At 52.7% G+C, this 10,152-nt stretch overlaps 1 protein-coding gene and 1 non-coding gene across 4 annotated transcripts in view; one reads left to right on the forward strand and one right to left on the reverse strand.

Moving 5' to 3' along the window:
* The first annotated feature begins 7,224 nt into the window (after nucleotides 1-7,224).
* On the forward strand, nucleotides 7,225-7,296 carry TRNAQ-UUG (transfer RNA glutamine (anticodon UUG)). The gene has a single exon. It is a non-coding gene; the product is annotated as a tRNA-Gln (tRNA).
* A 1,210-nt stretch (nucleotides 7,297-8,506) lies between these two features.
* GNGT2 (G protein subunit gamma transducin 2) overlaps nucleotides 8,507-10,152 on the reverse strand; it is a 45,868-nt gene continuing 44,222 nt past the window's right edge. Inside the window, exons 1-3 of one of the 3 annotated variants that reach the window (XM_065750003.1) lie at nucleotides 9,862-10,068; nucleotides 9,013-9,102; nucleotides 8,507-8,797 (exon numbers count right to left, since the gene is read on the reverse strand). In XM_065750003.1, coding sequence (XP_065606075.1) covers nucleotides 8,672-8,797; nucleotides 9,013-9,096 — 210 coding nt within the window. In that variant the 5' untranslated portion in view covers nucleotides 9,097-9,102; nucleotides 9,862-10,068 and the 3' untranslated portion in view covers nucleotides 8,507-8,671. Of the gene's footprint in view, nucleotides 8,798-9,012; nucleotides 9,245-9,861; nucleotides 10,069-10,152 lie in introns of those variants that run through there. The other 2 variants (XM_065750004.1, XM_065750002.1) reach the window with 2 other exon arrangements.

Raw genomic sequence — 10,152 nt, forward strand, 5'->3', positions numbered from 1 at the left:
GGGAACTAAACAGATCTGGGGTTCAGAGCCAAAGGGATTTGGGGCTTTGCTGGGACCTGGGCTCAGCCTCAGCTTCCCCTTCCAGCACAGATTTGTGCCCTGAAATCCAGTTGGTCTCTCCAGGGGCTCAGCCACACACAGTGACACATATCTTTTCTGTGTGTGGGTGGGAACACTCAGGGGAATGGAATATTTTCATTAGCAAAGCTGGGGGGATGCTGGTTGGTGTTCACCATCGTGGGGTTATTTTGTGGTGTATTTCTCCCCCCCCTCCCACATCTCTCCAGATGGGGGGGGGGAAAAAACCCCAACCCAAACTATTCTTTGAAATCTGGCACGTCTAAAGATTTATTTTTTAATTCTTAGTTTCTAAAAACAGCAACAAAGCCCACAGCCACCAACCCTCTTCTTTCTGTGGCAAGAACAGCCCCTCTCCCACGACCATACCAAATAGATAACGTCCAACGAATGTACGATGGTTCCTGATTCCCGTCACTCTTAGGAGGATTTTATATTTTAGATATATTTTAATGGTTTGTTTTTAAATACTGAGTATTTGGGAAGGGACAGTAACTGCTGCGACCGCCCCGCGCGGGGCCGGGTCTCGTCTCCATGGGGTTGTGTTGTGTGCCCCTACACCCGGCCCCGGTGTGGGCACAGAGCTGGTGTTGTCCCACAAACATTGGGGTGTGGGGTGAGAAAACAGAGCTCTGATTGCATTGGGGACACAGTGGGGTGAGCCCCGGAGGAGGTGAGAAGGAGGGAGCTGGGGGCAAACCCCGCACTGATTCTGTACTGTTTCTTTCTAAAGCAGAGACCAGACTGCTCCCATTGAGCAGAGATGGGGACACAGCAGTGGTTACTGTCCCTGGGGGCACTGCAGCAGCAGCAGTGGGGTGAGGCCAGGTATTGGGGTGAGGTATTGCCGTGTGTTTGAGCAACGAGAGAGGGGAGAAAAAAAAAAAAAAGAGGAAAAAAAAAAGAAAAAAAAAAAGAGAAAAGAAAAAAAAAAGCTACCTCAAGGTATGATGTTACCTCAGCAATTGAATTAAGTTGTTTCTTTCTTTTTTTTTTTTTTTTTTGTGTCGGGGGGCTTGCTGGTATTTTATATAAAAGCTGATAGTCTTGAATATTTTATTTTTTTAATGAAAAAGAGAAGTTAAGTTGTTCGTAATTTCTTGTGAGCCAGGAGCGCTGCGCCCGGGGTACCCAGGTGTGATGATGGAGCTCTCTGTGGAGAACGACAGAAATCTCAGACATAGTGGAAAAGATGGCAGCACTGCTGGGTTTGGCCTTCCCAAGGCAGACAGAAATGCTGCCACAGCACACGAGCTGTCAGATGTCACAACTCTTTGAGACCTCGAACCGACCAGAGCCCACCGACGTTTTCGATTGGAAGGACTTGATTCTTTCTTTTTTTTTTCCTTCTTTTTTTTTTTTTTAAAGCATACGAACACAGAGTGACAAAACCAACCCCGAAACCACGGGATGATGATGATGACGGCGAAAGGCCTTTGCCCATCCGACTCCATTGGGAAACCAAACTGCTGAAGAGCTTTGGATTGGTGATCTTCCAACGCGGGCAACGAGGATGGAGCTGCCCCCATGGAGCACTCCTGGGATGGAGCTCAGCACCCCATGGGGCACACGGAGTGGTGGCCCTGAGCTGCCCCCCAACCTGAATGATGTCCCACAGCCATGAAACCCTATGGACTGCCATAAACCAAACCCATATGGACCTCCCCAGCAGTGCTGCCACGGAGGTGACGTCCGCCCATCTTCTCCACTATGATGCTGGTGAACGCATTGCAGAGTTTTGCCTCAGTTTTACCGAGGAGAAAGCAATTAAAAAAAAAAAAAGGAAAAAAAAAAAGACATAAATGGAAACCAATTTTTCTTATACAAACGCACACGGAGGAGAGAGAAAAATGGAACGACCCTCACGAATTACGGGCACGAAACTCACCCTGTCGTGCTTGAGAAGGTTCACGTGTCTTTTTGTTTTTCTTTTTGCTCTTTTTCACTGTCCCTGCAGGAAAACGACCCGTTCTGCGTTGGAGGAGAACAGAGTGGTGGTGGTGGTGGCTGCCCCACAGCCCTGCTCCCACACCCCATGGAGGTACAGGTGCATGGGGCCGTGGGTGTCCTGCTGCCTCGGTCCCATCTGGGGCTGCCGTGTGTCCTTGGGAAACGGTTTCTCCTTTGTGTTCATCTCTGGCTCTCTTACTTCTTACAGCTTTGGACAGATCAGTGTATTCAGACGTCGGTGATTATAGGAATTGTATGTTTCTGACAGCAAGCTTTTTTTGTTTTTTTTTTTGTTTTATTTTTTGGTATCTGGTGCAAGGTGTATCATTGAGGAGAAAAAAAAAGAAACAAAACACCAATTTCCCCCCCCCCCCTTCCTCCCCTCAAGTCTTGTTCCTCTGGTTGTTGCATGGTGAAGATCCAGATTTGGACGTGAACCTAAACCTGATGGTGACTCAGGGAAACCTGTGCTGCTTTCCCCCAGTGCTCTGCTGTGGTCCCAGTGCTGCTCCAAGCTGGTCCCACTGTCCTGCCCTGGTGGCAGCTGTGCCCTCTGGTGCTGTCCCAAGGGCTGAGAGGTTTTTTGGGGCAGCTTTGTTTTCTCCGAGGTGGCTGCTGGTAAGGGGCAGGTCTGCCCCTGGAGGTATGGCTTCAATCCCTGCTTAGATCTCTACTGATATCCCATGGAGCTCAGTAGGACTTGTGCCCTTCTCCTGGCTAGACACAGCGGGATCCCTGCCCCAGCTCCCAGGAAAGATGTGAGCTTTGAGTTGGAGTGAAGGAGCAGGACAGCAATCTCTGGCAAAACCCATCAGCAAGAAGGGAGAAGAAGCAGCCCTGCTGCCCGTTAGCTGTTCTCTTTGCACTGGAAACAAACAAAAAAAAAAGGCAGTTTGGGGAAACCACCCCACTTAGAAAGCAGGAAAAGCAGCCCCCATCTGCTGAATGATGCAGAATCTGACAGCAGCAGGGATCAGGCAGGTGCTCACTCATGGTACAGCTTTGCTATGGGCCAGAAGGACAGCAGCATCCCCAGCTCCTGCCCCCTTGGCTGCCCTTTGCTTTCCCTCCAGAAATCCTCTGTGTTTGTGTATTTAATTCCTTCTGCATTGAGGAAGCAGCAAGCTTGTCCCTGCCCCACTCTGGGATGTGGGTTTGGGGTGTTCCTCCCCTGAGGGCTGAGCTTTGACCTGAGGATTTGGGGAGCCTCTGGGGCAGGAGGGGTGGAGTGGGGCACACTGGCCTTCTGCTCCATGGGGCTGAGGGATTTGTTTCCCTCCGGTGCTGAGGACGTAAAGCAAAAAAGGAAAGGAAGCAAAAATAATGAGGATGATTTCTCTGTGCCTCAGTTTCTCCCATCTGGGGGTCACGCTGCTCACCTACCTCACAGGGTACTGCCAGGGCCCACAGCCCCGTGCCCCCAAAGCACTTTGTGGTCCTCAGTGCCACACAACAGGCAAAGTGATGCTGCATGGGTTCAGGGGTCCATTATGAATGCTGTCAGGATGTTGTGTTGTCATTCAGCTGGAGGCAAATTAAATACAGAGCCAAATAAACCCCCCACAAAATATCAGACCTTGTTTTGTCCTTCCAGCTCAGCCCCCAGAGTGCATCTGAGGCAGTGGGGCTTCAGCAGCACTGGGTCTTATGGAGTCAAAATAGAGGAGATTCCCTTGTAACTATTAACGGTTGAAAAGAAGCTGCCTCTGAGCTATGTCTTATGTTTCCTGGGCATCAGGTTTGGGTCATGCTTTATTTTTCTTTTAGATTTTTTTTTTTTTCCAAAAAAGAAGAAAGAAAGGAAAAAAAAATAAACGCAGCAGGAAAAGTGAATCAAATAGTCAACAAAAAAACCAAAAGACAAAAAAAAAAACCCTCTCTCCTCTAATTTCCAGCTCCAAACACAGCAATTTCCAGCATCTGGAAAACAAACTTCAAGAAATGCAGACTTACTGTGGGACAGATGGAGACGTTCAGTTAATTTAATTTTGTTGTTTTTCATGTAGGTCTTCCCTCCCTGCTCTGCAGAACGCACTGCTCCGCACAACGTAGGCTTCTGTTGTCTGAACTTCCTCCTTTTTTGGTTTTGCAGAACTTAATAACTGAGGTTTTGAGGAGGAAGGGGCTGTTTGGTTTTTTTTTTTCCCTCTTTCTCCCTTCCTCTCTCTTTTCCTCGCTCCCATTTTCCTGTTGTAGCTTCTGTTTCGTTTGGGTGAAGTCACTGTGAGCTTATGAAAAGCACACGTTCCTCTGAGCATCCCCTGAGCCGTCCTTTCACCATCCCAATCTTGCTGCTGATGTTCCAGCCACGGCTGTGAGCTGTGCAGATGGGAGTGAAGGATCTGGGCTGAGGATTTGCTCTGGGAGCAGAGGTCGGCAGTGATTTTGCTTGAGTTTTCCATTCCATCTTGTTGGAAAGGGAGAGGACAACGCTGGCTGCCCATGGCTGGATGCTGGCAGGTGGGAAATGGTCTGAGTGGATTTGGGGTCTGCCTGGGGGGCAGTGCTGGGGGTCGATGTTGGGCTGAGCAGTGCTCCAGGTGCTACCAGAGGTGTGAGCCACAGTGGTGCAGAGCGTGGGAGCTCCGTGTTGGTGCTGAGCAGGAAGGGAAAAATGAAGCCTTACTCAGTGGACTCAGCCTTCCTTTGCTGTTTTGATGGTTTTATGTATGTTCTTTTTTTTTCCTTTGGAGCACTTGTGATTATGGATAAGCCCCCAAAGCAAAGGGAAACCAGGAGGCAGAGGCTCTTCAATCCTGAATTTTGGAGAAGGTGCAGATGCTGCGAACGCACACGTGCAAACTACCTCAGGGCTGAGCACTGGGCACAAGAGGGGGGGGGGGAACCTTTGGTACAGCCCCCCCAGACTGCAGGGACATCCCAGCATCCCAGGGGAGAGCTGCAGCATAGAAGAGGAGAGCTGGTGAGGAAGGCTGCTGGGTCTACTGGTTTGTAATGGTTGCTGGGGTGGTATGTTGGGCCCATTGGAAATCAACCCATTGCTGTATTACACATTTTGTTGCTTTTAGTGCAGGCCAACAGCCCTGAGCAGGGATGCTCTGCGGGGCACTGGTGGATTAGAAACTGTGGAAAATGTCAATGTAACAACATAAAAAGGGACTTTTTGCTTTAAAAAAGAAATAACCAGCACCAAATTAAGGCACAGGAGCCAGCTGTATGGCAGAACCAAAGCCAGTTTTTCCACCCGTTTGGGAAATGGTCTCTGTAAAGCAGCACAAGCTGTTGTCCACAGGGATGCAGCACTTGGGACAGAGCATCCCACAGGGCTCCATCCTTCCCACGCCCCTCACTGCCACTGGGGTCACCGTGGAAAATGGATGGGATTGTCTGGAATCAGAGTGGAAACCGTGAGAATCACTGGAATGGGTCGAAGTGTTTGTTACCGAGCAGATACTCATTCGAAACTGATCTGGATTCAGTGTGACATCAAACTCTTTGCCGTCTTCAGGAGGCAATCTGGTCCTCAAACCCGACACGTGCCTTCCCCCTCCCCTGATGCTGCCTTGTACCCAGCTCTGGGTGGCTGCATCAGAACCCGACGACTTTTGGGGTCACCCCACGTGAGTCAGAGCCCCAGAGGAAGCCCTGGGGCCGGGGGTCTGCCCGCTCCACCACGTCAGCCCCAGGGCATGACCTCCTATATAACCAAGTCATTTTTGTTTATCTACCTCTTAGTGACAATAGATTAAAACTAGGTAGTGGCAACTCCACATGCTGTAGTTTAGGGGAAAAAAAAAATTTACTCTTTTTCCAAAGAAAAATGTTCTTTAAAAATAGAATTTATGGGCTTTCTTTTCACTTTAAAGTGGTCATTAGTTGTAAAAGCTCCAGACCTCAGCAGTCCAAACTGGTTGGTTGTGACTGGTTTTTATTTTTATTATTTTTGATTTTTTTTTTTAACGCTCAGACTTCCATTACAGTTCTGTTTTGTTTTTCCCTTTTGAACTTTGATATTTTACTTCTGGCAGCAGTAGATCTCCATCAGCTCCTCAGCATCGTGGGGCTGCACCCCATCGTGCATGGGTGAGAAGCGTTGGGGCCATCAGTCAATGGTTTTCCCAGTGGCCACGGGTGTAGGTGGCTTCATGGTGTGGGTTGGTGGCACCAAGGTGGTGGCGTGGTCATACCAAGTCGTCGGTACCAGGTTGGTGGCACTGGGCTGATGCTACTGAGCTGGCAGCCCCAAATTGGTGACACCAAGTGGGTGGCATTGGGTTGGTGGCATCGAGTTGGTGCGATCGGGGCTGGTGACGCCACGTGCTCCAGATGTGACCCAGCAGAGCCAGCTTTGGGGTCCTGTGCTCCAGATGTGACCCAGCAGAGCCAGCTTTGGGGTCCTGTGCTCCAGATGTGACCCAGCAGAGCCAGCTTTGGGGTCCTGTGCTCCAGATGTGACCCAGCAGAGCCAGCTTTGGGGTCCTGTTCACCCAGCACCATCCCAATGGCCGAAGCAGTGTCTCTCCCAGCCGTGCCCCGCTGTGATTTCAGGCTGTGCCTCAAAACCGCTGTACTGTACGGGGCCGATGCTGATGTTCCTCCTCTCGGATGTTTCTTTCTACCTTTTCCCCTCCCCCCCCCCCCCCCCCCCGTTCCACCCGTGTCCTTCCCACGCGTGAGGCCGTGGCTTCGGGCGTGGAGTGAGGGATCGCGGCTGGACGCGGGCTCCGTTTCTCTCCCGGCGAGGTTTTGCCACAAACCGCTTTACTCCACTGTTTCATTAAAAAATAATAATAATTAAAAATAAATAAATAATTAAAAAGAAAAAAAAAGGAAAAAAAAAATCCCTCTAACGCTGTTCCTGTGCGTTTTTCATCAATTTGGTGGGGGGGGGGGCACGAAGAAATGGAGGTGCGGGGAGGGGTGCACGGGCCGAGGCCACGCGTGTTCGGGGCTCCACGCAGCGGCGGTGGAACCCAACCCCGTGTCACAATTCAATGGCGTTTGGAGGACGGGGGAATGCCGTTTTCTCGCCGCTGCGTTGGGAAAACGGGGTCACGGAGAAAGGCGTCCAGGTTTAAAAGGAAAACAGACGCAGCTCGGGGGGAGGGGCGGCTGCCGGGAGCGGGCGGTACGCGGACACGAGTGGGCCGTGGGAGGACCCCCACTCGGGGTCGGGGCGGACGCCCGCGGCGGCGCGCAGAGCCTGAAGGCGCCTTGGCGCGATGCGTTTGCCGCGGTCCCATGGTGTAATGGTTAGCACTCTGGACTTTGAATCCAGCGATCCGAGTTCAAATCTCGGTGGGACCTCCCGCTCTTTTTGCCCCCCGCGCGTCGGTGCGCTCTGTGGGACAGCGGCGGCCGCGCGGCGCTGAGGGGAACGCGGCGGGATCGGCCCGCGCTCCTCCGCCCTCCGACGGCGCCGCGCACCGCACGGGCTCCATTTTGTGCGGAGGCGCCCGCTCCGCGATGCGCATGCGCGGGGAGAGCGGTGGGGGCGGCGCTAAGGCGGGGTGGGCGGGAGTTAATCCGGGAGCTGTCTCCGATTGGGCGCGAGGGACGACACTCACGGCTTCCCGCGTTGCTATTGGCTGGGAGCGTCCCAACCGGCTCGGGGCTGCCGCGTGGGGGTCGTCCGCGTGGGCTGAGCTGCGGCCGTTCAGAGCGGTGCGGGGTCACGCGGGGCTGTGCGGGACCTCCACCGGGATGAGCAGCGGGGACGGACCGCGTGGGGCAGCGAGGCGATGTTGTTTTCCCCACGGGAATGGGGGCTGCGGGAGAGCCCCCCCCGAAGGACACGAGAGACACAGAGGCCGCGTTTTGGAGCGGAGCGGATTTATTTATTGTTTCTGCGAGAGAAAGAACGACGCTTTTATTTCTCCTATGTTTGGGTTGTTGGGTTTTGTTTCTTTTCAAGGGGGCGGTGCCCGCTGCCCCCTCCCCCCCCCCCCTCCCCCTCCCCCCAAGCAGATCGCTCCCATCCCTGAGCATCCTTTCGTGGGGGGTGGGGGGCAGACGGTGATGCCGAGGCGGTGCTTGGAGCAGGACCCGGCAGCTCTGGCGTTTCCCGAGGAGGATGAGAGGCAGGCTGAGGTTTGGGGCTGAGCCGATGGGGGCTTTGCTCCTTTATTGCCGTGCCTCGCTTGTGTTGCTTTTGAGGTCCCCGCATTGCGGGTGGGAGCTGTGAGTTAACGCGTAGGGATGAGGAGATGCTGAAAGCTTCGGACCGCTGGGAGCCTCAGAGCTGCACGAGTGCGTTTGTCCGCCTGAGCCGGGTGGGGAAACCGAGGCACCGAGAGGAGATGATTTATTTGAGCGAGGTCCCACCGGGATGGGGGCTGTGTCTGCTCTGATGCCGGGGCTGCTCGGAGAAGCTGGAGCCCGGGTACAGCCCTCCCTGCTTCATTAAAGCCTGGTTTGCTGCTGCCTGCTAAAAAGGCAATCAGTGATGCGAGCACACTCTGCTCGTCTGCTGAACCTCATCTCTGGGATCAGAGGGGTAATTTTTTTTCCCTTTTTTTCTTTTTCCCTCTTTTATTTCTGCTGCTACTTCAGATGCAACTATATTTTATCGTGGGGCTCCCCGGTGCTGAGGTCACACTACAGGGAAAGCAGGTTTCTGACAGTCTTGGCTTGCAGGAACGGCTCTGTGCCCAACCAGGGCAGTGCAGGAGGAGGAAGGATGTCAGCTTATCGTACAGCCACCCTTCTCCTTAAAGGGATTCTTGTCCTCGGGGACACCTTTCAACAGTGGGTCCTCTCCTGCCATGGATTCGATGTATTCCTTGAGCTCTTTGCCGGTCTTGGAGACCTGCAAGGAAGGAAGGAAGGAAGGAGACGCCCCGTGTGGGTTATGGGAACAAGCACTCGCTGCAGAGCTGCTCTCTTGCTCATCATCTGCCTGCAAATCCACGTGCCCCATTGGGAGAGGGGAAGCACAGAGCTGCCCGTGGCTGTGATGTCCCCCATCAGCATCCTCAGGGTGCTAAGGTTACTTCCCCTTTTGCATTTTGGGGCAGTACTCACCATTTGCCTCTCGTTCTTCACCTCCTTTTTCAGCTGATCCAGTTCCATTTTCAACAGTTCCTTCTCTGTCATATCCTGAGCCATTTTGCCCTGAAACCAACAGAAATGGCACATGCCTGTAGTCAGGCTTCTCCTAGGGCATGTTAGGGCTATTGCTTTTGCCCTAATGCTATTGCTAGTGCTGATAACGTCTCAGCTGAAGCATTCAGGCACCTTCCAAAGTACAGTGATCAGATTTTGCTTCGCTTGTTCTCACCCAGACAACTCAAACAAAAAATAGCAGTTTGAAGGCAGCAGCAGAAGAGCAGAGCAGCTAAGTGCAAACTACACCTTCCCAGTATGCCTCCTGTGCTTGGGCAGGAGCAGCTTCACAGGCACTCTGAAGAGCTAAATCTCTCTTCCACTCCTTGTGCCATCCCTGCGAGTAAGCCATGGTGTGAACTGTGTCCCTTTGTTACTGTTACTTCTCTGTGCATGGAGACACTGCTACGAGTTGGAAAAGCCCCTCTGTTTTTCATGGAGGTGCATCCGGGGGATGTGAGAGAGTTATGTGCTGTTCCCATATTAAAACGTGGGCTTGAAAGCCTGGCCACAACCTCTTAAATCATAAAGAGGAATGGGATTAAGTGGCAGTGTGCCTTATCTCTGCTTTGGAAGGCATCAAACTTCTGTTCCCCGGACCCCACTTGTTTTGTGCAGCTGTTTTCATGGCTCCTCTCCCCATCAGTGCCGTTGGAGCATGCTGGGTCCCAAGGATCCAAAAGCTGCAGCTCAGCTGTGCTAGCAACCCACGGAGGTGGTGATGGCACCTGCAGTGCCTTTGTGCCTGGAGGAAGCAAAGCCACTTACCTGTGTGGATGAGGGGCTGCCCCTCTCAGTGCTGGAGGTGTTCAGAAACCCATCGAGCCACCGTCCTCTGTTCCTCTTGAAGACTCCTTCAGATCTCCCAGCTGGTAGCAGGGAGCAGATGTCTTTGGTCCCTAAGCTGATAATAGACTCAGAAGAATAAGCTGGTCAGGTGTTGGGCATTAGCCTCAAAGCTCTGGGTAATCAGTGATGGGGCCATAGGGGAGGGCTGGGAGAGGGTGAGGATGAGGGAGGAAGGGCAAGGGTGGAGATGTGCTTTGTAGGGCACTCAGC

This window comes from Cyrtonyx montezumae, unplaced genomic scaffold (genome assembly GCF_038088225.1).
Source record: "Cyrtonyx montezumae isolate F1298 unplaced genomic scaffold, pur_monq_1.0 scaffold_61, whole genome shotgun sequence".
NCBI classification, from domain to species: Eukaryota; Metazoa; Chordata; class Aves; order Galliformes; family Odontophoridae; genus Cyrtonyx; species Cyrtonyx montezumae.